The 23,168-nt window shown below is 49.8% G+C and overlaps 9 protein-coding genes across 9 annotated transcripts; 5 read left to right on the top strand and 4 right to left on the bottom strand.

Moving 5' to 3' along the window:
• Positions 1-873: 873 nt before the first annotated feature.
• Z518_03714 (uncharacterized protein) lies at positions 874-2,040 on the bottom strand (the record flags this gene model as incomplete). Its single annotated transcript, XM_013417424.1, has 5 exons — positions 874-1,044; positions 1,094-1,420; positions 1,470-1,581; positions 1,637-1,727; positions 1,785-2,040. The coding sequence occupies 5 exons, from the start codon at positions 2,038-2,040 to the stop codon at positions 874-876; spliced, it is 957 nt and encodes a 318-aa protein (XP_013272878.1).
• A 1,768-nt stretch (positions 2,041-3,808) lies between these two features.
• Z518_03713 (guanine nucleotide-binding protein alpha-3 subunit) lies at positions 3,809-5,159 on the top strand (the record flags this gene model as incomplete). The annotated part of the gene is made up of 6 exons (XM_013417423.1): positions 3,809-3,938; positions 3,994-4,339; positions 4,399-4,527; positions 4,581-4,710; positions 4,766-5,004; positions 5,060-5,159. The coding sequence occupies 6 exons, from the start codon at positions 3,809-3,811 to the stop codon at positions 5,157-5,159; spliced, it is 1,074 nt and encodes a 357-aa protein (XP_013272877.1).
• A 1,646-nt stretch (positions 5,160-6,805) lies between these two features.
• On the top strand, positions 6,806-10,031 carry Z518_03712 (uncharacterized protein; the record flags this gene model as incomplete). The annotated part of the gene is made up of 11 exons (XM_013417422.1): positions 6,806-6,990; positions 7,045-7,057; positions 7,111-7,146; positions 7,206-7,267; positions 7,317-7,420; positions 7,475-7,552; positions 7,607-9,372; positions 9,426-9,512; positions 9,561-9,693; positions 9,752-9,874; positions 9,931-10,031. 11 exons carry the CDS (start codon positions 6,806-6,808, stop codon positions 10,029-10,031), a joined length of 2,688 nt encoding a protein of 895 aa, XP_013272876.1.
• A 502-nt stretch (positions 10,032-10,533) lies between these two features.
• Positions 10,534-13,046, top strand: Z518_03711 (uncharacterized protein; the record flags this gene model as incomplete). Its single annotated transcript, XM_013417421.1, has 8 exons — positions 10,534-10,583; positions 10,651-11,004; positions 11,080-11,107; positions 11,175-11,238; positions 11,326-11,405; positions 11,457-11,628; positions 11,691-11,731; positions 11,814-13,046. The coding sequence occupies 8 exons, from the start codon at positions 10,534-10,536 to the stop codon at positions 13,044-13,046; spliced, it is 2,022 nt and encodes a 673-aa protein (XP_013272875.1).
• Positions 13,047-14,130: 1,084 nt separating this feature from the next.
• Positions 14,131-16,612, bottom strand: Z518_03710 (uncharacterized protein; the record flags this gene model as incomplete). The annotated part of the gene is made up of 4 exons (XM_013417420.1): positions 14,131-14,319; positions 14,371-16,372; positions 16,425-16,499; positions 16,548-16,612. 4 exons carry the CDS (start codon positions 16,610-16,612, stop codon positions 14,131-14,133), a joined length of 2,331 nt encoding a protein of 776 aa, XP_013272874.1.
• Positions 16,613-17,494: 882 nt separating this feature from the next.
• Z518_03709 (uncharacterized protein) lies at positions 17,495-17,710 on the bottom strand (the record flags this gene model as incomplete). The annotated part of the gene is made up of 1 exon (XM_013417419.1): positions 17,495-17,710. The coding sequence occupies one exon, from the start codon at positions 17,708-17,710 to the stop codon at positions 17,495-17,497; it is 216 nt and encodes a 71-aa protein (XP_013272873.1).
• A 230-nt stretch (positions 17,711-17,940) lies between these two features.
• Positions 17,941-19,429, bottom strand: Z518_03708 (uncharacterized protein; the record flags this gene model as incomplete). The annotated part of the gene is made up of 2 exons (XM_013417418.1): positions 17,941-19,064; positions 19,117-19,429. The coding sequence occupies 2 exons, from the start codon at positions 19,427-19,429 to the stop codon at positions 17,941-17,943; spliced, it is 1,437 nt and encodes a 478-aa protein (XP_013272872.1).
• Positions 19,430-19,943: 514 nt separating this feature from the next.
• Z518_03707 (uncharacterized protein) lies at positions 19,944-20,900 on the top strand (the record flags this gene model as incomplete). Its single annotated transcript, XM_013417417.1, has 3 exons — positions 19,944-20,380; positions 20,437-20,492; positions 20,548-20,900. The coding sequence occupies 3 exons, from the start codon at positions 19,944-19,946 to the stop codon at positions 20,898-20,900; spliced, it is 846 nt and encodes a 281-aa protein (XP_013272871.1).
• Positions 20,901-21,763: 863 nt separating this feature from the next.
• Z518_03706 (uncharacterized protein) lies at positions 21,764-22,765 on the top strand (the record flags this gene model as incomplete). Its single annotated transcript, XM_013417416.1, has 1 exon — positions 21,764-22,765. One exon carries the CDS (start codon positions 21,764-21,766, stop codon positions 22,763-22,765), a length of 1,002 nt encoding a protein of 333 aa, XP_013272870.1.
• Positions 22,766-23,168: the final 403 nt, after the last annotated feature.

The following is a 23,168-nucleotide window of genomic DNA, read 5'->3' as shown; positions in this document are numbered from 1 at the left end:
CGAAACAGACTCGCTCAAGCTCAGGCTCGCCGTATAACCCAGCTCGGGCTATCTCAAGATCGCCCGGACCAAAAAACATCGATCACATAAAACGCGGGATATCATTTGGGCGTTTCCCAGTTTCGGTGGACCTTTGGCCGGTGAGATCTGGGACGTCAGGGGGAAGTTTGTCGTTTTCAATTGACGATTTTACCCATTCTACTGTATAACATGAGTCTCCCTCGTTGGGTTGCGCCCCAGTACGTGATGACTTCATCCTACTTACTCTTATTGTTAAGGTGCCGACTCGGCCCCCATCCGTTTGTTCCTACCAAATCCTATACAAGTAGCTTTGCGGCCCAAGAGCTCTTCATCTACGAATCACACTGCCCTGGCGGCACCAGTGGCATTCGCGCTAAGTTGTCAGCAATGAGCTCTTGATCACGAAAGCATCCCGCGATGCAACGTTGTCCAGAAAGGGGAAATTCTCGAGACTGTTCTGGGGACCGTGCCCCCATACAAGTATTGCCGTGTGTGCATGGAAATCTATCTCCAGGACAAGGTGAGACCTTGAAAATATCCTCATTTGTTTCAGTGTTCTCAACGGTCTCGATGAACCCTTCGGCATGGGGCGAATTTCTTGCATGCAAATAACTTTGCGAAGCGTACCAACCCGACGACTTGCAATGGGTGGATCTAGACTAGAAACGGCATTCCTGGACGTTCCTCTTGTAAAAAACTTCAAATTGCTTGCGTTACAGGAGGCGCAGCTCGGCTGGAATTCAACTTCATACCCTCAATATTCGCATCACAAGAGACACATATTCCAAAATGGTTCACAATGTTACGAATAAGAATGATGTTCTCAAACCGCGCCTCATGATCAGCCCTCGACTACATACTTGGTCGGAAGTCAAAGGTCTCGTTGTGTCTGGCTGATTCTGCTTCCGCATCAGACACAAAATTGGCACGAAGCTCAACCGGTTGTCCTCCAGCAGCTTGAAAGAAATTGCACCGTGAAACTGGCAAAATATGTCGTTGACGCAGGTTAGGGTACCAAGGTGCCTAGTGAATGGTCAACATCACCGCGCTGGAGAACAACGGAACTGCTCACTTGGTAGCCGATTGCGATCATTATCCTTTCGGTTTCGGTTTCGTTGGGCATGCCTGCGTGCCAGAGCCTGAGATCTCGAATCACTATGTCACCTTTCTTGATGATGGGTTGAATAGGTGGTCGAATCTTGCGACGAGCCTCGACGACTTCTGGACGAAGCGCACACATTGGATCTCCCTCCATTTGGTATTCATCAGCATCTGCAGCTGTTGCTACTTGCTGCTCAAAGCTCGTGGTATTTTGATGACTTCCCAACCAAAATTCCGTGGAACCATTGGCGGGACCGAAATCACACAGAGGGATGTTCGCAATGAAATAGAACGGTGCCTGATCCATCATCTAGGAAAGATAATTTAGCATGAAAGGGATTGCCTACCAACGGATGGTGAAAGCGAATGTCTTTGTGAACGGGTTGCCTCAGCCCATGTGTGCCAGGTAGAGCGTTGTTGCCCGTCATGAAGTTAGAGATTGGTCTCGACCCGAGGTAACTATGCAGCCCACTCAGTGTGTGAATTGGTGCAGTTCGACGCCACGTCTCCTTACGCATTGGCGATTTGGATCACGAATGGGTTGAAATATACATCGTTGAAAAGGAGACTCTCGTTGTTGACGGGTGGGCCATGAAGGATATTCGCTATCATGTGGGATCAGTCGGTAGAAGCTCCAGACCCCGGGCTCTATTGGACCCTACATTTGACACCCTGATTAAACGCTTTCAACGTCCCATCTGGATCCTTGGCCTTCAAGATTGAAGCTGTCTCGTTCGTCATGAACGTGTTGAGCTGGTCGACATGATCAACGCCAACCGCGGACTCCAGAACCAAGAGGCCATCCTGATGAAGTCCCTCCAAGGCACTTTGAAGATTGGCCAATGAGTAGGTCCCTTTCAGCCGCTCCTCAAGGCTGAGGCGGATAACTCGCGGTCCGTCTGGTTTGAGGCTACCCATATTGACCAAATTCTGGTTCGACGACTCGGTCGGACTTTTCCGCGAGAGCCTGGTGCACCTTCGCTTTTGAAGAGACAAAAGTGTAGCTCTGTCGATGATCGTGCGGAGCCACTTTTGTCTTTATGAATGAAGGAAAATGGCGAAGAATGCCGGTGTACGTCGCCCACCTTGAATTTCAAACTGCTTATCGACGATAAGATATTAAGAAAGACATTTAGGTCCTCATGCCATGACTCACTTTGCGCCAAAATGCTTCTGCGGACTTCAACAGCCAACCAGCTCGCGGAGATTTATTTTCCCTGTAAAGGTCTAGTTGAGATTGCTTCTGCGACAAAAGAGGGATAATGGAGAGAAACCGATGTGCAACCCACCAGCGTGGCCAAGGGCATTTGCTGACCTGACAAATCTGCCGCTACTACTAGCAGGACGGTTGGACTGGATTGGGGCGTGTTCAAGCGATGAGGCTGCACTGGATGACACAGCACAGCCATCCTCCAAGCAAAAGTCAGTTGGGCTTTTTTCAAAACGGCGCCATGGAACCCTCTTTTCTTCTTTTCTTCTTCTCTGGGCCCCGGAAAATCTCCCATTATCAGGAATGACCATGCAACATTTTGACAATTTATTTTTAAAATTGTTCTTTTCGTCATGGCTCAGCCAGGAGACGGCCGATCCATTCGGCCTAGAGATGAGGTGGGCAGCTTGACCAGAAGTGTCATAGAACGATAAAGGATTCAAGAGAACCCGCTTCAGATGCGAGATAGAGCTTCGTAGTTCGCATCATGGTGTACCTGAAGTGTAGTACTGTACATGTCCTTCGGTCGGTAGGTACGTTTATTAACTAACCAAGTGCCTAGAATATTAAATCCTGCAGTGCACGGCAGGCCAGACTTTCGACGGGCTCCACTCGCCAACGAGCAACCAGCGTGCAGAGAAATCTCCCCTCTCTCCTCGCTCTGGGTTTTCTTTCTCCCTGTCAAGGAGCAGAGACCTGCTTTGCTTTGCTCTCCAGAGGCAGCCAAATAGGCCCGAGACAAATTCAATCCATCCGTCAACCCTGCCAGAGCTTAGAACAACCAACCGTCCACCGGCCTATTGACAGACAAAGTCTCAACTCAACTAGCGGCTGGTGACTGGTGACTGGCAACCGGCCGACTGGCCCAGCTTTTTTCCTTTCCCACTCTGTGCTACTCCGCTCAACTCAACCCTACTCACTCCACGAACTCTCGTCAGCTATCGCAGTAACTCACACTTACTCTCTCTTCTCTTTGCAGACGGCTTAGCTTTGCCATCCTGCCTGGCTATTCACCTACCTACCCATCTCCCCGTCAATACAACGGCTTATTCGCGCCGCCGACCATTTCTAGCAACGGCTATATACATCCCTGCGACTTCGTTTCTGCTATTTCTGCTCGCTGCTGCATTTGCCCAACTGCTCTCGCAATATCCCTCGTCCCTCCAAGCCTGAGCTCCACCGAATCCCTGGTTCTCGGCCCCGACCACCATCATCATAACACCTCTATGTAATCCCAGGCCGGACTCACTACCATCGACCACGAAGCTCCAAATCCCCGACTCTACCCATCGAGACTGGACTGTGCACCTTGTTCGCTTCCTCTACTCGTCGGAGTCTTCTTCATTTCCCGAGCCGTCGGTTCGCGAACAAAGGAAGGACATCCGTGTAGCTCCCATTGCAGCTGCAGCCGCACCGTGCGCTGCATCGGCAGCGCCCTCGCTGTCGCAGCGTCCCAACTAGCATTACTTCTTCGACATGGGTGCATGTGGAAGTAAAGTGGCGTCGACCGAGGACACAGAGCAGAAAAAGAGAAGTCAAGCCATAGACAAGACACTTGAGGAGGATTCACGCAGATTACGGCGAGAATGCAAAATCTTACTGCTCGGTAGGTGTCATCTCCACCCAATACCGCTCACCGACAACTGATTTGGTCTGTTTAGGGTCTGGGGAGAGTGGAAAGTCGACGATCGTGAAGCAGATGAAAATCATCCATCAAAATGGCTACACGCAAGAAGAGAGGGCGCTGTACCGGCTGACCATCTACAAGAACCTCATTGACTGCATGAAGGCGCTCATCGGCGCCATGCAGCAATTTGAAATCGAGCCAGACGATCAAACCGTTAAAGACTACGTGGAATACATCATGGAATACAATGTGGGCCCGGATCCCGACACCCCGTTGGATCTGAAAGTCGCCGACGCTGTGGAAGCCATCTGGAAGGATCCTGCGGCGTCCAAAACAATGGACCGGCAAAGCGAATTCTACTTGATGGACTCGGCTCCCTAGTATGTTCTGATGACACTTCCACTGGGCCGCGAAGCCGATGAGCTCACCACGTCTCTAGTTTTTTCGAAGAAGTCAGGCGATTGGCTGCCCCTGATTATATACCCAACGAGGCCGACGTTCTACGGGCACGAACGAAAACGACAGGTATCTACGAAACGAGGTTTACAATGGGTCAATTGAGCATCCAGTCAGTCCCGAAAAATTGTCCACTCCTATGACAAGGTTGCTAATCCGACTCAGCATGTTCGATGTGGGTGGTCAAAGAAGTGAACGCAAGAAATGGATCCACTGCTTCGAGAATGTCACATCCATCATTTTCTGTGTGGCATTAAGTGAATATGATCAAGTTCTTCTAGAAGAGGCGAACCAGGTATGAAGGTCCGTCCGGGGAATTACACGGGCTTGTTGTGCTGACGCCGTACTAGAATCGGATGATGGAAAGTCTCGTCCTCTTCGACTCGGTGGTCAATTCGAGATGGTTCATGAGGACGAGTATCATTCTCTTCCTCAACAAGGTCGACTTATTTAAAGAGAAGCTCGGCCGATCGCCTCTCGGGAATTACTTCCCCGATTACTCGGGCGGCAACGATGTCAACCGGGCCGCGAAATATCTGCTCTGGCGGTTCAACCAAGTGAATCGTGCCCAACTCAACCTCTACCCTCAGTAAGTTTCGGTGCGGACAGATTTTGCCGGACATTTGGACTGATGCGATGTATAGCCTCACGCAAGCCACAGACACGACGAATATTCGCCTGGTTTTCGCTGCGGTCAAAGAAACCATCCTCCAGAATGCCCTCAAGGATTCGGGGATATTATGAGAGCCACGACGAATATCTCGCTTTTTCTGGGTTTGCATTTTCTGGCGTCGACGAGCGTGGCATGTGATGAATGGGAGTCATGACGGTTTGGGAGGGTGCGTTCGTATACGCTTTTTGATATCTGCGGCGGCTTTCGCCATTCCCAGCAGTTGCTCAGCACAGGGTGTTTTTTGCTTCCCCTCCCATCCCCCTTTATTTCTTTTTCTTTTCTTTTTTTTTTTTAAGGCTATCCGCGTTTCCGTGCTTTGCGTCTTTGAGTTTTTGCCGCAAAAAGTTCGCCTTTGGAATACTTCTCTTTTGTCAAGTCAACGGGTTGGAGCAAGTCATGAAGGATGTTTGGGAGACCGGCTGTGGCCGCAATGGGGGTCTCATTTTTTTTCCATTGTTTGATTCCGAAGAATGATTGGCCATGGAGCCACCAGCGTCGAGTTGTCCATGAGTCAAGGCTGGAGAGCAGGACGGAAAGAAATAAGAGAGATGGGTGGAAAGCAAAGACACGACATCTATGCGAGCGAAGCATCGCCGTGTACTCATAATAACATACCTCTTGAATATGGACGTTTCACAAACGGGAACAGTGCCCGATACCCTGCCAAACGGTCTATTTTCGTTCGGGCTTGCCGGATGTGGAAAGCTGTTACGAATCAACGAGCGGATTACAGGAGGCAGATCCAAACCACGATCATGATGAGCTGAGCGGGCCGAAGTGGTCTGATTCGTACTGATGATATGGCTTTCAAGTTCTGCAGGAGTTGTGTATAATTCCCACTGACAAGGATGGCATCAGGCAAAACTGCGTAGCAGCTGAAGTCAGACAGAAGTGCTTTCCCCCGAATACTGGCTCGCGAGGCCGACAAGCTGTGGAACCAACTCTTTGACTATTGAGTGACTCTGTAGCCCAATCAAAACCGCCCACACAAATGGATATGGGTGTTTGTGGTGATCGAAAGCTGGGCGCGTATTGACGGGGCCTACCCCTCACCTCAAGCCTCTAAATATTACTAGCGAATTCGCATTAACTCTACCCCACCATTGACGAGAAAGCTTCATGCGCAGCGGCCTCCCCTCCAGTCCATTCGGTTGGCATGTGCTCGTTTGCAGGACACCGGGGGTTCATGATTCCACGTATGATTTTTATTCGGATATGCTCGAAAAAGACGTTCTCCTGGATTCACGTAACCCTTTATTCCCAAGGTTTCATAACGCGGGGGCGGCAGAGCACGGTTTCTTGATTCAAATATCCATTTATGCGACCGAGGAACATGACAACACTGTGAACCCAAATTGCTGGTCTTCCTGCTCACCGCTCTCTGAGCAGGCCCATGTTGCGGGAAGAGATTATGGAGTTGGGCTCTTAGGGCAATGTACAATGGTGGTCATAGGCCCGGCCCATGAGCTCTCACAAATGCTGAATGATGATGAGTTGAATGGATCCCCGAAGACTAATAATTGATCCGAACCTGTCACCGGTTTTCTCGTGCAGCTCCCCACTTCCAGAATACCATTGCCTTTTACCAAGCTAATTCTGACCTGAGATCATTCCTCACTTTCTCCATTTCTGTCCTTTCACTGCTCTTTCTGTTCTTCCATCTTATCGCACTGCACTCCTCGTTGCTCGTCACCCTTCTCCCTCCGATTCGAACAAGATGGCCGCCGCAGCAACGTCTTCCCCCCGAGAGCGGAAGCCCTCAGTTGGGGCTCCCATTTCGACTCTACAAGGCCCCGTCGGCCCTGGCTTCTCTCGGCCCAAGCATAAACGAACTGCTACCGGGTTTGGAGCAGGTGACATCAAAGCCGTGGAATCCAGCATTCCGGAGCATATGCGAGAGGCGTGAGTGACACCCTCTCCACGGGGGAAATGGCAGAAACTGACAACCGGGCACAGCTGGAGAAAATTCGTACGGCAGAAGACTTCCTATCAACTCCAACTTCTCTAACAAGAGTTTCATAGTCTCCTCAGGGCTTCAAAACGAAAGAAGAATTCGAGGTGCGTAAGGGCCGCCATAACCGTCCCCGCAGGAACAGGGGCTGACGCTTCAGTCACAGGCAGAATGTATCAGGCATATCGAGACCACACTGGCAAGATCCCTCTTCAACTGCGACGAGCTGTAAGCCATTGGTTTGGCTTCTGCGGATAACTTGCTGATCCAAAGACAGAGCTGCATACTCTGGCACTGCCCTGGCCTTCCGTGATCGCCTGATCATCGATTGGAACAAGACTCAGCAGCGACAGACATTTGCTGATCAAAAGAGAATTTACTGTATGCCGGGAGAAAGACGTGAAACAGAACTCCCAGGCTGACTGCACTTCTCAGATCTATCCCTCGAATTTTTGATGGGAAGAACCTTGGACAATGCAATGCTGAACGTTGGCCTCAAGAATGTGGCCAAAGGTGAGCGAGCCCATTGGGATCAATTGACTTTCAGTCCGCTGACAATTGCCACAGAGGGGCTTGAAGACCTCGGCTTTCGCATCGAGGACGTTATCAATCAAGAACACGATGCAGCCCTGGGCAATGGAGGCTTGGGTCGACTTGCCGCATGTTTCCTCGACAGCATGGCTTCGTTGAACTACCCGGCATGGGGCTACGGTCTTCGATACAGATACGGGATTTTCAAGCAAGAGATCGAGAATGGCTACCAGGTGGAGATTCCCGATTATTGGCTTGATTTCAACCCTTGGGAGTTCCCTCGACATGATGTGACGGTCGATGTCCAATTCTACGGTTGGGTGAATAAATCCACAAACGACGAAGGCAAACAGATTGTCTCCTGGCAAGACGGTGAAATTGTCACGGCGGTAGCCTACGACGTTCCCGTCCCAGGCTATGGAACGCCAACCGTGAACAATTTACGTCTTTGGTCCAGTAAGGCTTCCAGCGGCGAGTTTGACTTTTCGAAGTTTAACTCTGGCGAATATGAAAGCGCCGTGGCCGATCAGCAGCGCGCCGAAACCATCTCGGCCGTCTTGTATCCCAACGACAACCTCGAAAGGGGTAAAGAACTGCGTCTGAAGCAACAATATTTCTGGTGTGCGGCATCTCTTCATGATATTGTCCGTCGATTCAAGAAGTCCAAGCGCAGATGGGCCGAGTTCCCCGATCAGGTGGCCATTCAACTGAACGACACCCACCCTACCTTGGCCATCGTCGAATTACAGCGGATTTTGATCGACAAAGAAGGATTGGAGTGGAATGAAGCTTGGGACATTGTTTCCAAAACGTTTGGCTACACTAATCACACCGTCTTGCCGGAAGCATTGGAAAAATGGTCGGTACCATTGATTCAAAACCTTCTCCCTCGCCACTTGCAAATCATCTATGAGATCAACCTGTACTTCCTTCAGGCGGTGGAGCGTCGATTTCCCAAAGACCGCGACATGCTTGCCAGAGTCTCAATTATTGAAGAATCGAATCCCAAGATGGTTCGAATGGCTTATCTGGCGATCGTCGGTTCACATAAGGTCAACGGCGTGGCTGAATTACATTCGGATCTGATTAAGACCACAATTTTCAAGGACTTTGTCAAAGTCTACGGCCCCGACAAGTTCACCAATGTTACCAACGGTATCACTCCTCGAAGATGGCTGCACCAGGCCAACCCTCGACTGTCCGAGTTAATCGCTTCGAAGCTCGGAAACTATGAATTCTTGAAGGACTTGACCCTCCTCAACAAGCTTGAGCCATATGTGGACGACAAAGAGCTCAAGAAAGAGTGGGCTGAGATCAAATATGCCAATAAGGTCCGACTGGCCCAACATATTCGGAAGACCACGGGCGTGAGCGTCAACCCCAAGGCGCTCTTTGACGTTCAGGTCAAACGCATCCACGAATATAAACGACAGCAGCTCAATGTCTTTGGCGTCATTTATCGATACCTTGCCATCAAGGCGATGACGCTAGAAGAGCGCAAGAAACTTGCTCCCAGAGTGTCCATCTTTGGTGGCAAAGCTGCTCCCGGTTACTGGATGGCCAAGACCATTATTCATCTCATCAACAAAGTGGGAGAAGTGATCAACAATGACCCAGATGTCGGCGATTTGCTCAAGGTTGTCTTCGTCGAGGACTATAATGTCAGCAAGGCGGAGATCATTATCCCAGCTTCGGATATCAGCGAGCATATTTCTACCGCCGGGACCGAGGCCTCGGGCACGAGCAACATGAAGTTTGTGCTCAATGGCGGTTTGATCATTGGTACCCTTGATGGCGCAAACGTGGGTTTAGGCACAGAATTCTTTGAAAATGCCTAACTGACAGTGATCGATAGATCGAAATCACGCGAGAGATTGGAGAGCAAAACGTTTTCTTGTTTGGAAATCTCGCCGAAGACGTGGAAGATCTTAGACACCAACACGTAGGTATTGGACGCATGGACTGCGATTGTGTGACTGACGAGAGGTAGTTCTATGGCGACTACCACATCAGCCCAGAGCTTTCGAAGGTGTTCGACTGCATCAAAGCGGGCACATTTGGAGATGAAAGCGCCTTCGGAGCATTGATCGGTGGTATTGTCGAGCACGGCGACTACTACCTCGGTAAGATGCCACACTTGCTCGTACCGAGTTCTTTTCTGACATCCCATGCCTTTCGTAGTGAGCGATGATTTCGATAGCTACTGCAAGACTCAAGATCTTATCGATGAGGCATACAAGAACCAAGACAAGTGGGTCAGCAAGTCAATTCTGAGTGTGGCGAGAATGGGTTTCTTCACCTCAGGTACGTCATATAACTTTATGAAAGATGGGGGTTTGCATGACTGACCTGATGTCTAGACCGATGCATCAACGAATACGCCGACACCATTTGGAACATTGAGCCCCTTGCAGTCAAGGATGAGGCTGAAGTCAGGGCACGAACTGGACTTGATACCTAGATGGTGAAACACGCGACTTGGCGCCGATCGGGTACTGGTTTCAAGATGGACAACTAGTATGGAAAGGAGGATTAACTCGAAGTAGAGGATCATGGATTGGAAATGACCAGGATCGGAATCGAAAAGGGGAGAGTAATGAATGGGATCAGGGCAAGACAGGATACATTTGGTTGTTCACCAAGAAAGACAGACAGACAGAAACACCGAAAGACATGAATTAATGATATTTTGGGCTACTCGCCACTTCTGATTCTTGTTGTTCTAGGAGCTGGCGTTGAGAGTCAAGACCGAGGGAAACATTGATATCAGTACTAAATGATATCGGAGTCCCAATGGAAAGCCAAGGCGCCCGCTGATTAAAAAAAAAAAAAAAACCGAGGACTCATCCGCCGGTCTCCCTCTATCAGTCTTTCTTAACATATCGCCCATGCCACTCTCAGACCATCTATCTCGTCAATAACACTCGTCGTAGCGTGACCGCCGGTCTGAAGACGTAGCCAGAATGACGACTCTTCCGCCTCAGGTCGCCGTGGTCGACTTCCACCATGCTCGGTAAGCCTCAAGCGCGAACCGCGACTCTACCCTTCTCGAAACCCTTCGACTGATAAACCTAATCAAGGGGGCCTGAAGTCGAGTTCTGGGTTGATGAACAAGGAGAAGAACTTTACAAGCGTAACGACTGGTCTCTCTTACCCTTTATGGCCCTTTCAGACGGCGCCCACACGATGACCGAGGAGTTCACCTACTTTACGCTTCTGAATCGAGGTGACGGAACCGAAACCCAGCCCAGCACCAGCCTATTCGGCATCTCGTGCACCAGGCAGATTAGGGCCGAGAACCTGAAACGTCGCTCTGCGGATGTTACTCGTTCTACGGTCCAGAAGGCTGTTGTTGTCGTTTCCTCCACGGCTAGGGGCATGGGCGAGTTGAGGGAGAGACTCGGTGCCGTCACGGCCGCATGGTTTGCGCAGGCGTAAGTGGTATCAATTTGCACGCGTCGGGGCTTGGGAGAGGATGGTTGAATTGATTTCTGATCCTTGCATGCCAGAGATTTCACTGATACGACGATCTTGAAGGTGGGTGAGTGTTTGGTATGTGGAGCTTCGTTGCTGTGGATGAGCTGACGAAAGGCTCTTGTACTAGGAATTTCAAGAGAGCCTTGCCAGATCCCCTGCTGCGCATGAGGATGGGAAAGATCATTATTTCGGTATGTATCCTCAACCGGCCCCCAAACGAACTCTGTTGTCTTTGGTGTTTCTGGCATTGCTGACAGCTTGGCTCTCTTTCCCAACAGGTCTCTCGTTGCGAGAAATGATTTACGAGTTCAGATATCAGACCTTGGTTCTGGTGAAATGTCTTTTGCTGGAGCGAAAGGTAGGCGCCGGGAATTTCGTCCGATCCTCTGCTCACACCGGACCGTTTTAGATGCTCTTCTTCGGTTCTAAATGCGAAAGACTCTGCATGATGCAATTCGCCCTCATTTCCCTCATTCCGGGTCTAATCAGGAACCTGCAAGATTCCGCGGATCCGAGTCTGGATTCTTATGCTCAGAATGCCCCAAAAGTATCTTCTCTAAAGACAAGTGACAGAGCTTCCTGTACGTGTTCATCCGCTTCTTCAGATGTGACGTCCTCTAATGGCGGGCTCTGACACCTGCAGTGCTGACATATATGGGACTGCCTCTGCAAATCTTCGGCAAGGTAAGGATGCATCTTGTTTCTGTTTCATACTCCATTTTCTCGGGGAAAATTCGAACACTGATGTCATTCGATCATTCCCCAGGGCTCGCTCTTCGGCCCATATACACCACTCCAACAGCTCGACATCCTTGCGGACTATGACACAAAATCTTACGTTGTCGGCTCAACGAACAGTCTTCTCCTCCAGCAGAAGGAACGATACAGTGACATTCTGATCAACCTCGACGAATCCAATAGTGTTACGATCACCTCACCGTCGCTGCGAACCGCCCTCGCCTTCTCCGCCGCAGACAGAAGATGGATCGACTTTCTGACCCAAACCGTTCTCGACACGTGGGACCCCGAGAACCCAGACAGACCCAAGAACATGGGCTACACTGGCTCCGAAGACGCAATCCGCCTCCAATTTGAAGAATACATCCTCTCGTTGCTCAGTTCCGTGGCATACCAAGTGTACCACGAATCTCTCGGTGAGGGAGGAGTTCCCCTTTCCGTCGCGAAGACAGAAATGTACCCCGACCCAGGCGAGACAGCGACAGATTTCAACCCAGAGTTCCTGTTTATGTGGCGTGGAACGCACAATTTTGCCCTCTTTAATCGTCTCACGTCAGGAAACCGGATCTTCGACATCATCGAGCCCCGACACCCCACGGGAGGCGGACTGAGCGTGGAAGACGTCCAGCGTCGATTCCAGCAGAGTGTTGCGGACCTGCATCTCGACGAACGCGTGCGTGAAGGGAGAGAACAGCTGGGCAAAACGATCGCGTCGGGCCGCGAACGTGTCGAGGCTGGCATGGCCAGGTTCTGGGCCGAAGTGGAAAAGGCGCGCGAGCAGAGAAGCGCGAAGCGACGGAGTCGAAGTGCTAGTCGTGCGAGACCAAGTGCCGAGGATGCGGATCCTGCTTTGTCTCAATCATCCACATCTGCTCCGCTATCTACCTCGACTTCGGCATCAGTGTCTGAATCAACTTCCGCCACTGCGGCACCAGCATCCCCCACCACCATGACATCAGGAGGATGGGCTAATGCCTGGCGTGAACGCGTCTCGCGTGTGCCGATGCAGAGGCCGGCCGTCGACACGGCGCAATTGCAGGCGTCGGCGCGAGAAAATGCGGCCAGGGCCAGTGCCTATCTGAGTAGTTGGGGCACTTGGGCCAGAGAGCGCGTGCAGCAGGGGAGAGGAAACGCAGGTGTCCAATCACATTTGCAAACGGCGGCTACAGGGAAAGTAGAAGCGGCACAATCGTCGGGCACCACAGGAACAGAGAAGAGACCGGGATCAGGATCAGGTATCGGAACGGGTTCAGACTCATAATCGGCGCCAGGGTCTTTCTCGCTCAACGGTGCCGCGTCGTGCTACAATCCTCAGTCACGTTTTCAGGGCTCTTGAGATCTTCTCAGGCGAGTCCAGGGGAGAAGGCCTTCGAGACGCACTAGACAAGTGCAAGAGGACACACCAGATTGAAGAAACGACGTCGATCCATCTGCAAACTACAAATGTAGCAAATTTGCCTTACAATTGGACACGACAAGCAAACGGCTGGTGCGAATGCAAATCGTGAGAAGCGAATAGAGACCAATCCCGCCAGACAACGCACCTGATTCTTACGGATATAGAGAAGGGGGACAGGGTAGGAAGAACGCACGAGTTCGAGAATAACGATTGAGACACCCTAGAGTCAAGTGGGCAGGGCTTCATTGAAGAATACCCTATTATCACGACATACACGAGAATTGGATTGAGGGACAATTTTTCTTCTCTTTTTGGTACTTCTTACAATAATAACATCCCCACTTTCACCTCAGGGTGGGCATTCATTCCCAAGAGGATTCTTAACTGACTGAGTGACTCGTCTGCAGTTCACTCATCATCTTCCTTCCCCCCCAAAAACATCAACACTAGCACTGTGTTCTCGCCTTGCATGAATCGTGAATCATTCCAAAGTCATTTCATTTGCCGTTGGCTTTGGGTTTCTGGGTCTCAACCGAATCCTTTATTCCCTCTGGCACGGAGAAAATGACGAGGTGGGAAAAAAAAAAAAAAAAACGCGAAATACCCGTTCCCGACCCCTCGCAATGCTAAACTGGATGAACCACCTTCCCGTTGCTTGCATGCATTTGTCGAATCAAGTTTGTTCCTAATCTTCACTCCACACAATATCCCTTTTCTAGTCAGTCCCCCTGCTTCGACTTTAGCTCACACCTTTGCTAAGTTCTGCTGACTCCATTCTCTGTGCCTGCTGGTGGTGGTGACAAATCGTAGAAAAGAAACAGTCGAACAGGTGTGAAATACGCTCAAAAGCCCATAAAAAAACATTGCTGTCTTGCATTCCGTGCAGTCATAGTATTGACGATGTAGTAAAGATCCGGAAGGTTCGTCGCCATAAGAGAAAGAAGAATTAGGCAATGTATGCCAGCTCGTCATTATCGAGTCGTTCAATGTAATCTTTCTCCATTAGAGCGTCAATGTTCTTCTTGATATCGGAAATCTTGGGAGGGAATCGGTTGCGGACTTGATTGATAACCTCTTCGACAAGGTGGACATGCTTCAACTTCTTGCGCCCTTTCATGATACGGACAATCACGGCCTAGGAAGAATTAGTAGTAAACCAGAAGTGGCAAGAACGACAAAGACATACCTGAAGCAACAACTTCCTATCCTCCTCAATCGTCTTATGGGTATCTTCGGACTCAACCTTCTGCTCCGATTTGACGGTGATGTTCAAATTGATCTTGACCTTCTTGTTCTTGAAGTTGTAATTCAAAGCATAAGTCGTTCCTGGAGCGGCTTTACCGTCTTCCGGGCTTGGAATCAACACACGTGCCTTGCACAAGATACCAATGGCCGGTTCGATAGTCTCATCAGTCATCTTGGTGAGTTCTTTGATCTCAGAATAGTCCAGCTTGTCCGAATCGTTGAAAAGTAAAAGGATGGCCATCTGATAAGTAGAAACCTGGAAAGTGTAGGGGACTTTCTGGCTCTTGATGTAATTGGCACGAATTTCTCCTTTGCACAACTGCCATAACCAGGTAAGTTTTCGACCATTGTGTTTCTGATCGTAGAAACGAGTAAATGATTCTATCGCCTTGCTGATTTCTGCAGGAGGCGCAAATGGTGTGTTGGGAGCATTGAGAGGCCAGAAACCAGTACCCAAGATTTGGAAAGTAGAGTCGACGGTTCGCTTCTCATCGCTGTCTTCCAATATCTTGTCATGCCAGTCTTTATAGGCAGTATTGAGATCTTTAGAGATCTGAACATCCTGAAACATCCTCTGGAGTTTGTTGGTATACTCGTAACCACATGCCTCCTTTAGCTTGCTGATCATACTCGTTTCGGCATCATCGGAAACGGAGCTGGTGTGAACAAGACGTTTGGCCAACATGCGAGAGTAAAACTTCTGGAAAACATCCTTATCTTCGATGTATTTGAACACCACCATGATCTGGACAAGTAATTCTTCAAGCTCAGATTCATCAGCAGCCTTGGCTCCTTTCTTGAGAAGTTGATCGGCATATTTGGCAAGCAGCTCCGGGGATCGAGTGGAGTTTGACTTGCAAACTTGGTTATGGTTGACAAATTCTTGACACGCGTTGTCCAACGACCGAACAAACTCTGATTCTCCATTAAAGGCGACGTTGACGAGTTGTTGATATTTGCCGTGAATTTCGAGCAATGCGTCGACGTATACCTTTGGTTCAAAGTTGTCACCGTTGGCAGCTACCTTTTCAACAGCCGCAGTACCAGCCTTGCGAACGTGGACCTCGAAACGGGTGCGCAGAGGATCCAGCCCATCCTTGATTCTTGACAACAGCTTGTACATGCGAGCCAGATCTTCGGTGCGTTCATTGTCGAGAAGAACCTGGAACTCATCTCGCAGGAGGACAGAGTGAGCACTGATAAGAGCCTCGTTGCAGGTCTCCATGAGCTTCTTCATGATATCGGGATGCAGATAGAGTCCCACTCGTTCCCTTTCTTCCTCAAGACGAGCCTCGGCCTTCTTCATGTATTCGACCACACTGTTCTCGGCAACGAAGCGTCTTGACTCATTAGTGTAGTACTCTTTAGTGGCGGCGATGAATGGACGTTCGAAATACAGGCGGTAGACATCGAGGGTAGACTTAGTACTATCATGTTCGTCCAAGCCGAGTGACACGAACGAATCAACAATGGCCTTGATCTGCATTTGATCGATCGTCTCGCCATTGCGCTGTTTCTCGACAAGTCGAAGGACGGCGTCCATAACTTTGGACTCGACAGCCTTGAAGAAGTCATCCTTCCATTTCACCAGGTGGAGTGTGTAGACATCATAGACATTCTTCTTGCCCTCGTCAATCTCTCTCTTGACCCAGTGTCGATTGAGGTATCTGAAAAGATGGTTGTTGTACTTGGCCGCATCGGTATATCGCTTCCATTCTCGAATGTAAAATGTGAGGAGAGCCTCATCGGTGTGCGATTCAGACTGGACAAGTACCCCGCGAAGGTGTTCAGTCAGATATCGACCTAGTAGTGTGTAGAGTTCTTCGCCGAGAAGGTGAGCGCCACGATGGTTCGGGCTCAGAGTTGCTTGGGATGCAGATGGAGCTTGGTTTGTCGCTGCTTTCTGCGAGGTGCAGAAGTTGTGAACCGCAGTGTAAACGCCCCTATTTCACAGTGAGTGTCTCGACGACCTCCAATTAAGAAGACTTGGCATACATGTACGTCTTCATATCAAGACCCTCTTGAAGTTTGGTCATGACATTGTTTACATTGACCTCGAGGTAAGCCCACCTGAGAATTGTTAGCTGAGGCAGGTATGCGAATGCTCCATGTTCATACGTAGAGTCAAGGTCATCTCGGGCCCTATTGGCGGGAGCTGAAGCTGTGCCGGCGGCAGGAGCCATATTGAACTGATTCCGCAGCTACTTTTTACTGTTTATTCACGTCGAAAAAGGACTAGGGAGGTCGGGGGGCCGGGATCGACTGGGTAGTTCAACGGCCGAGTGAACTCCAGGAAGAGTTGAGTCTCGGAGGTTTCGAGGACGAGAAGGGACTTTGTCTTGTTCCGTCTCTGAGCTGTTCAAGATGAAGCCAGATAGGTTTGCTGGACGGAGAAAAGAGAATGGCTGAGGAACAGAGAAGGAGGTTCGGATCGGTTGACAGAACGGTGAGGCTGGTAAATACCAAGGCACAACACTTTCATCCGTAGACAAGGTCGCCTTCAGAATAAAAGAGAGGGTTGAAAAGGGACGGGTAACCGGGTTTATAAGTGGTTTGTAGAAATTCCTCAGAGAGAAGCGGGAGTGACTTAGTAAAAGGCTCCAGAGTGCTGGGTCGGCTGCCTCAATAATGCACTTGGCATGTTTGCGACATCGAATAAAATTGACTGTCTTCGGATAATCTGAGAGAATTTTTCCGATAAGCCAATCAATGGACCGGATTCCCGGAAATAAGAAAAAACACGAATGACGTCATGTGATGTCGTCTTTTTCAGAGGGTTGTCGACAGGCCTGGGAACATAAGTTTACACCATTTCAGCCCACAGACCTCAAGGTAGACACAAGGATTCATCTTTGTTCTTGATAGCATTTGGCCCATTCTACAGATACGAGGTCTTGAAACAATTGTTCGAGGACCATCACAGCAGGACCGGAATGTCTGTCACTCCCTTGAGCGCCTTGCGCATTTCCACATATCAAATACCTGCTCATAAAGGCATTCCCAATACCTCCATTCAAGGCAAACCTCTAATGATATATCATTCCGCATTCTCAAATCCCAGCGTATCAACTATCGAATCCCGTCTTAAATCCATTGGGGTTGTATCTCCGCAATGGAGATATACCATGTTCAGTGATACCCACTTTCACTCCAGCACCCACGAAGTTCTCAGTATCGCATCCGGGTCGGCCAAGTGTTGTTTTGGAGGCGAGGCTGAAGGCCGTGTGGAGCCAGTCTTGGAAAGGGGCGATGTCGTAATCGTACCTGCCGGCGTTGGTCATCGCTTGCTCGAGGATTATGGCAACTTTTGCATGGTCGGCTCCTATCCTATAGGAAAAAGCTGGGACATGTGTTATGGTCGACCAGGAGAAGAACAGAAGGTTAAGGCAATCGAAAAGCTAGGCTGGTTCAAGCGTGACCCAATATATGGAAATGAAGGTCCATGCCTGCAAGTATAAGGATCAGGTGGAGGACTTTTCAGCTATGGACCCGTAAAGAATACACCTTCTTATTACCCAGAAGAAGCCGTCTCCTCCGAATGCAATGGAGGATATGGATATTCATGTCTCATTAATGGACGGACAAATGGCAAATCAATTTCTCGGGTCTGAAAGGTCGTTTTCACTTGGTGTCGATCCTTTCTACCAATCTGTCGACAATTAGTACTCGACGTGGATCTCCTGTCTGGGTTCACATACCTCAAAACACTTACAGAAAATGTCATTAACCATGCCGTTAAAGAGACCAACAAGACTCCGCTCAATGCTTCTGCTCGGCTGCACACATTATCAAATCTATTGGAGGTTTTGGGTGAATCGCCCACTTTGCAAGCACCTTCATCCACAGTTAAAGATTCGAAACTCAGGCTGAGATTCGCTGACTGAAATATGATGAAGAACAGATCCAGCAGGATCAGTCGCACTTTTGCACGAGCAGATCGCAATCCCAGTGGTTTTGAGAAGTATTCGTCGTAGGTGATATATATGGTGTAAACCAGGGCAATGGCGTCAACAATTATCGCCATCAACCCCGAAGGGTCTCGATAGTAATCCTGGTCTTCTGTACCAACAAAATCCACGCATTCTGCTGTCCGTGTTCGCGGGTCTTGATTGACGCAGTTCACAATTCTTCCGGTTTCGTGGTATATTGAAGCGCCTAGGCCAAGCGCAATAAGGGCAAAGGCGAAGACGGTCAGTCGGAATGCGAGAGGAATGAACGGATTTCGAAGGATTGTGAATTGAGCCCTCTTATACCAGACTTGTCTTTTCCGGCGGAACGCGCGATACCTGCTGCTGCTGTCTTCGAGACCATCTTCATCATGATCAGCCAACCAGGGCTTCGAATAGTCGGTGAAGTTCTGGTCGAGGTATTCCGGATCCACCTTTTCGCCATCGAAATTCTCGTGTGGATACGCACTTGCACGACCAAAGGTTATCCATCTCGAGACTCGCTCTGGTCGACTTTGGCCCGAGGCCGTTGTGAATCCATGGTCTTGAGGCTGTTGACCGGACAGAAGGGGGCGTCTGACGTTTGAAGGGCTATTGTTGTGTTGCGCGACAAAGGCCGCGTGTGGAGCGTCTGGGAAATGAAACTGGGGGTCATCAAGGTCGTCTTCTTCTGCATCTCTCACCCAAGCTAGAATGAACATTAGTTGGATTGCATCGCCCCTTCTTGGGGAGGGGCTTACGAGGAATGGTTCGGACTGGTAACGGCGACGTCGCTTTCGATGTGCCAGAATCCGGCGGCACGTTGAAGGCAGGTAATTTGCCTCGTGCAGAACCTTTCAATGACCCATTCCGATGCTTCCCTGGCGCACTGTTCTGCCTCTTCGGTTGAGGAGTTTGACTCGAGGAATGATTTCGAGTTGCCGAGCTTGGAGCTTCGCCCTGTTTTATTTCCTCCAGCCGAGAAATGGCTCGATCATTGTTCTCCTCAGATAAGGCCAAATCTTTCTCGGGCTCTTGCGACTGGGCATTCCACGGAAAGCCAGTTCGCATCATGTTCAGGGCTAAATAGGGCGGCAAGGCGTAAAACAGAGCCTCAGCAAGGGAGTCTGATGAAGGGCATGTCGTTTGATTGTCGGGGGTCGAGTGCGCAATGTAGGAATGGGAGATTGTGTACTTTTTATGCTTCACTGGATTCTGCTTGCCGGAAAGGTTCCCCTGGCATATTGAGGAAAGCACTGCGTAAATAAGCATGGACATGAATGTCCAGTCATCAGTCACTAGGGAGCCGATGTCACTTGGCGGATGGCTGACAGCATTGGGGAGTTGGTAGGGGCTGAAGAGAGCGAATCAGTGGCGGAATAAGGCACAACTTCATGAGAAGCTTCACCTCTATTCGCCAGGCCGGCATTTTTGCCATTTTATTTCTATAACTTTTCGCATGAAGTTCAGGGCATTTTCCGTCAGTCACTCATTTCTAGTCGCCCTAATCATGATTCAATTGCGACAGTGCTAAAGGCACAGACGTGTGCTGTCCCCTACCTCCGTTTCTTCCTCCTAGCCATTTGCTATGCGCCTCTTTCTCCTTCCCCTCACAACGCGACAAGCCCTGATATACTGTCGACGCGCAGAACAGAAGTCCTCTGGCAATGTGAAAATCGTCGATCGCTTAACCAAAAAGGCCGCGGAGACATGGGCAGATTGGGAGGCCGCTGACGGAGGCTGGCGGAAACAATTGGTGAAATATGGCAATCAAGGCCTCCAACGTATTCCGTACCAGGAGTGGGCGTTGAAAAGCTTTCCTCCTTCGAATCCGAAGTTGCAGGCCGAGCAGATTGCAGAGAACAAGAAGTTTGACGTCATTTACCCGGGGAACGTCATGAAGCCGGAGGATGTCCCCAAAGTCTTAGGAAGACTGGCTCGAGAGAGGAAGCAGCTGCACTGGAACCGCTTTCTTGGGAGCATGGTTGCCATGCCTTTTACAATACCATTCACCCTAGTACCCGTGTAAGAGGTTTCTTTTCCCAGATCCGCACGACGAAAGAATCACTGACAAAGTCCAGAATACCCAATATCCCATTCTTCTATGCTGCATATCGCTGCTGGTCGCATTGGAGAGGTGACGACTACGCTAATAGCTGATGATGTGGGAAATGCTTGCTAACATCAAACAGCTTTAAAAGGGTCTGACCATCTGGACTTCATTTTGGATAACCGCCTCTTCCGACCGGTTTCACCGCCAGAGATCGAGGACTTGTATGAACAAGCTGCACCTGATGCCCCCGATTTTACCTTTGTTACGCGCGGTCAAATCCTGGATGGTAGTGCGCCACCGGAGCAAATCATCCTTCCGGCAAATAGCCACAACCTTGTCGCGAAGGCAACAGGCGTACCGGAATTGAGTGGAGAAGTCGAGCGGGCTTTGTGGCAGATAGAGCGACAATTCAAGCGGGAAAAGTTGCAACAAGCGGAATCACAACCCAAAGAAGACGCTCCCAAATCTGAAGAGGGCGAGAAAAAAGAATGATGTCTATGGTTGTTCTGGATGAAAGGCGGTGCGAGGTGACAGCGGTGTAGGACTGGCAACCTTGGATCTGCATAAATGGCATTGTACACTACTGCTCAGATAGAGAAAAATTCCTATCCATTCTATGAAAGAACGACCTCAGATGCTGGCAGAAAGACGACCTGAGCAAAGACCTGGCAGCAATTTAGACTGTACACCACCGGTCAGCCGTTACTTTCTACATCCAGTTGAGAAATATATGTCCTGTTTAAAGCAGCGAGGAAGTCTCCCATGCAATAACTATTTTCCGGCCCTGGGCGAGGAAAAGGCTCCATCGGTCACCAAAGCCCTCTCATCATGCTCTCAATTTCTCCTCGCCAGCATCCTTGAGGCGTCGACATATCACTGATTTCTCGCTGTACTCTGTCCAGTACATTCTCCTGTATGTGGATCAATTCGCTCGGGAATTGTTTGATGACCCCTTCATCTGGAAGGATTCATCTCCTAGCCTGAAGCTGCCGATAAGGAACGCCCCTGGCCTCAGCCATCCTCCAATATTGTGCATGAGTGCTACTCATACTTGGGACTGCTTCATACGACCGGTCGGCGTTATCGTGACCCTGAACTGCAGTTTTGATCGATTTCAAACGGGGCATTCGAATGCCACGAGGATGGCGCGAGGGTCCCCTGTGGTGTTGATCAATACAACGACCACTAAATAACGGCTTTCCTATTCTCAGGGACTGCATGTACAGCCAGAATTCCACTGTCCAGTGCCCATCCGGTCGAAAATATTCGCCACACTCAACATCCTTGTGGCAATCCGGGTTGCCACCGTAGAGGACCTTTTTGGTAACCTCTAGAAGAAGAGGCCTTTATCTTCAATGGGGACCTCAGCAGATGATCTCTATGGCCATAGCACTTCCTACGTTAAAGCCTTTCCATATAGCGACAAACGACATTTCGAATCGCCTCGGGTCCATATACCGCCTCCGAATCTCGACTACCAAAATGGCAAGCCATCTTTCCATGTTTTCAGTGCTCCATTTGAGCAGAGTTCCAGCGAGTATGGCAACCCTAGCTTTCTCAAAGCACTGAGTGCTGGTCACAGGCTAGACATGAGCCACACAATGCTGTCATGGAAATATGAGATGCGCAGAACCGCTCAGCCTATACTTCCTTTCCTCTTGCTGGGTCCAAGCAGCGCTGCAAGGGATAGAGAGTTTGTGAAAAATACCGGCATCACTCTTATGGTTGCTGTCCGAAGTGTCAGAGCGGTTATCGCCCGACCAACCTTCCTCCATCCTGCCACTTTTCCCTCGAGTGAAGGGATATCAACATTGACTTTCGATTTCGAATTTCCGCATGACTTTATTCCCAAACTCAGGCCGGTCATAAGGTCCATAAACGACCACTTGGAAACTACGTGCGCCCAAACGCCTGTCGAGAATGTGCATGACATTCGAGGCAAGGCCCTGATCTTTTGTGAGTCTGGAAACGATCGATCTGCGGTCTTGGTGGCGGCCTACCTGATGGTCATTTATGGAGTCAGCGCCTTTTCTGCCATCCACGTTGTACAATCACAAAGATTCTGCATAACTATGTCGGATGATATGAAGAATGTGTTGCTCGATCTACAAGAAATTCTCAAAGCTGAACGTCAAGTCTCATCTTCCAATTCTGCAGTCAGGCAGTTTGACTCTCCTGTAAACCAAAGCCAAGGCTCCTCATCACTGATCCAGCGACCCATGAAACGAACTATTGATGACGTCTACAACTCCGAGGAGGATTTGGGACATGAGACGCTACGAGGGGACAACGTCGATGTCAGAGAAGGCGTCGCCCCTTTTACTGATATTCTAGACCTTCAGAGAGAGTTGAGATGATCTCTGAGAAGGCCACGCTATGCTAGCATCCAACTATGAGCTCCCTTTCCTCGAGGCTGGCTTCAGGAAAGGCCACATGACGACATGAATGATCAAGTTCAGTATCGCAGAATGCCTCCCTGCTTAAGTTGGAGTTGGACCCCTTTTTCGTTCAAAGCCTTCCTTTCGGAGGAAGCCGACCGCCAGGCCTGTCAAACGGTTGAAATTGTCACCGTTCGAGTTTGTCATATGGTGGCAATCAGAGTGGTTTTGCGACCGAGAAGAGTCAAGGACAGGAGTCAAGCAGAGGACTGCATAAAAGGGCTCGGTTGCTTGAAACGATCGCAGACATTATTGCCTTCACATGATCGGATTCCATCAACGCTGCAATTTAGCTTCTGACTGGTCTTTTATATCACTCGCA

The sequence above is a fragment of the Rhinocladiella mackenziei genome (genome assembly GCF_000835555.1).
Source record: "Rhinocladiella mackenziei CBS 650.93 unplaced genomic scaffold supercont1.3, whole genome shotgun sequence".
Lineage (NCBI taxonomy): Eukaryota > Fungi > Ascomycota > Eurotiomycetes > Chaetothyriales > Herpotrichiellaceae > Rhinocladiella > Rhinocladiella mackenziei.
Note: the sequence above shows the minus strand (reverse complement) of the source record. Positions and strands in the feature narration are given on the sequence as shown.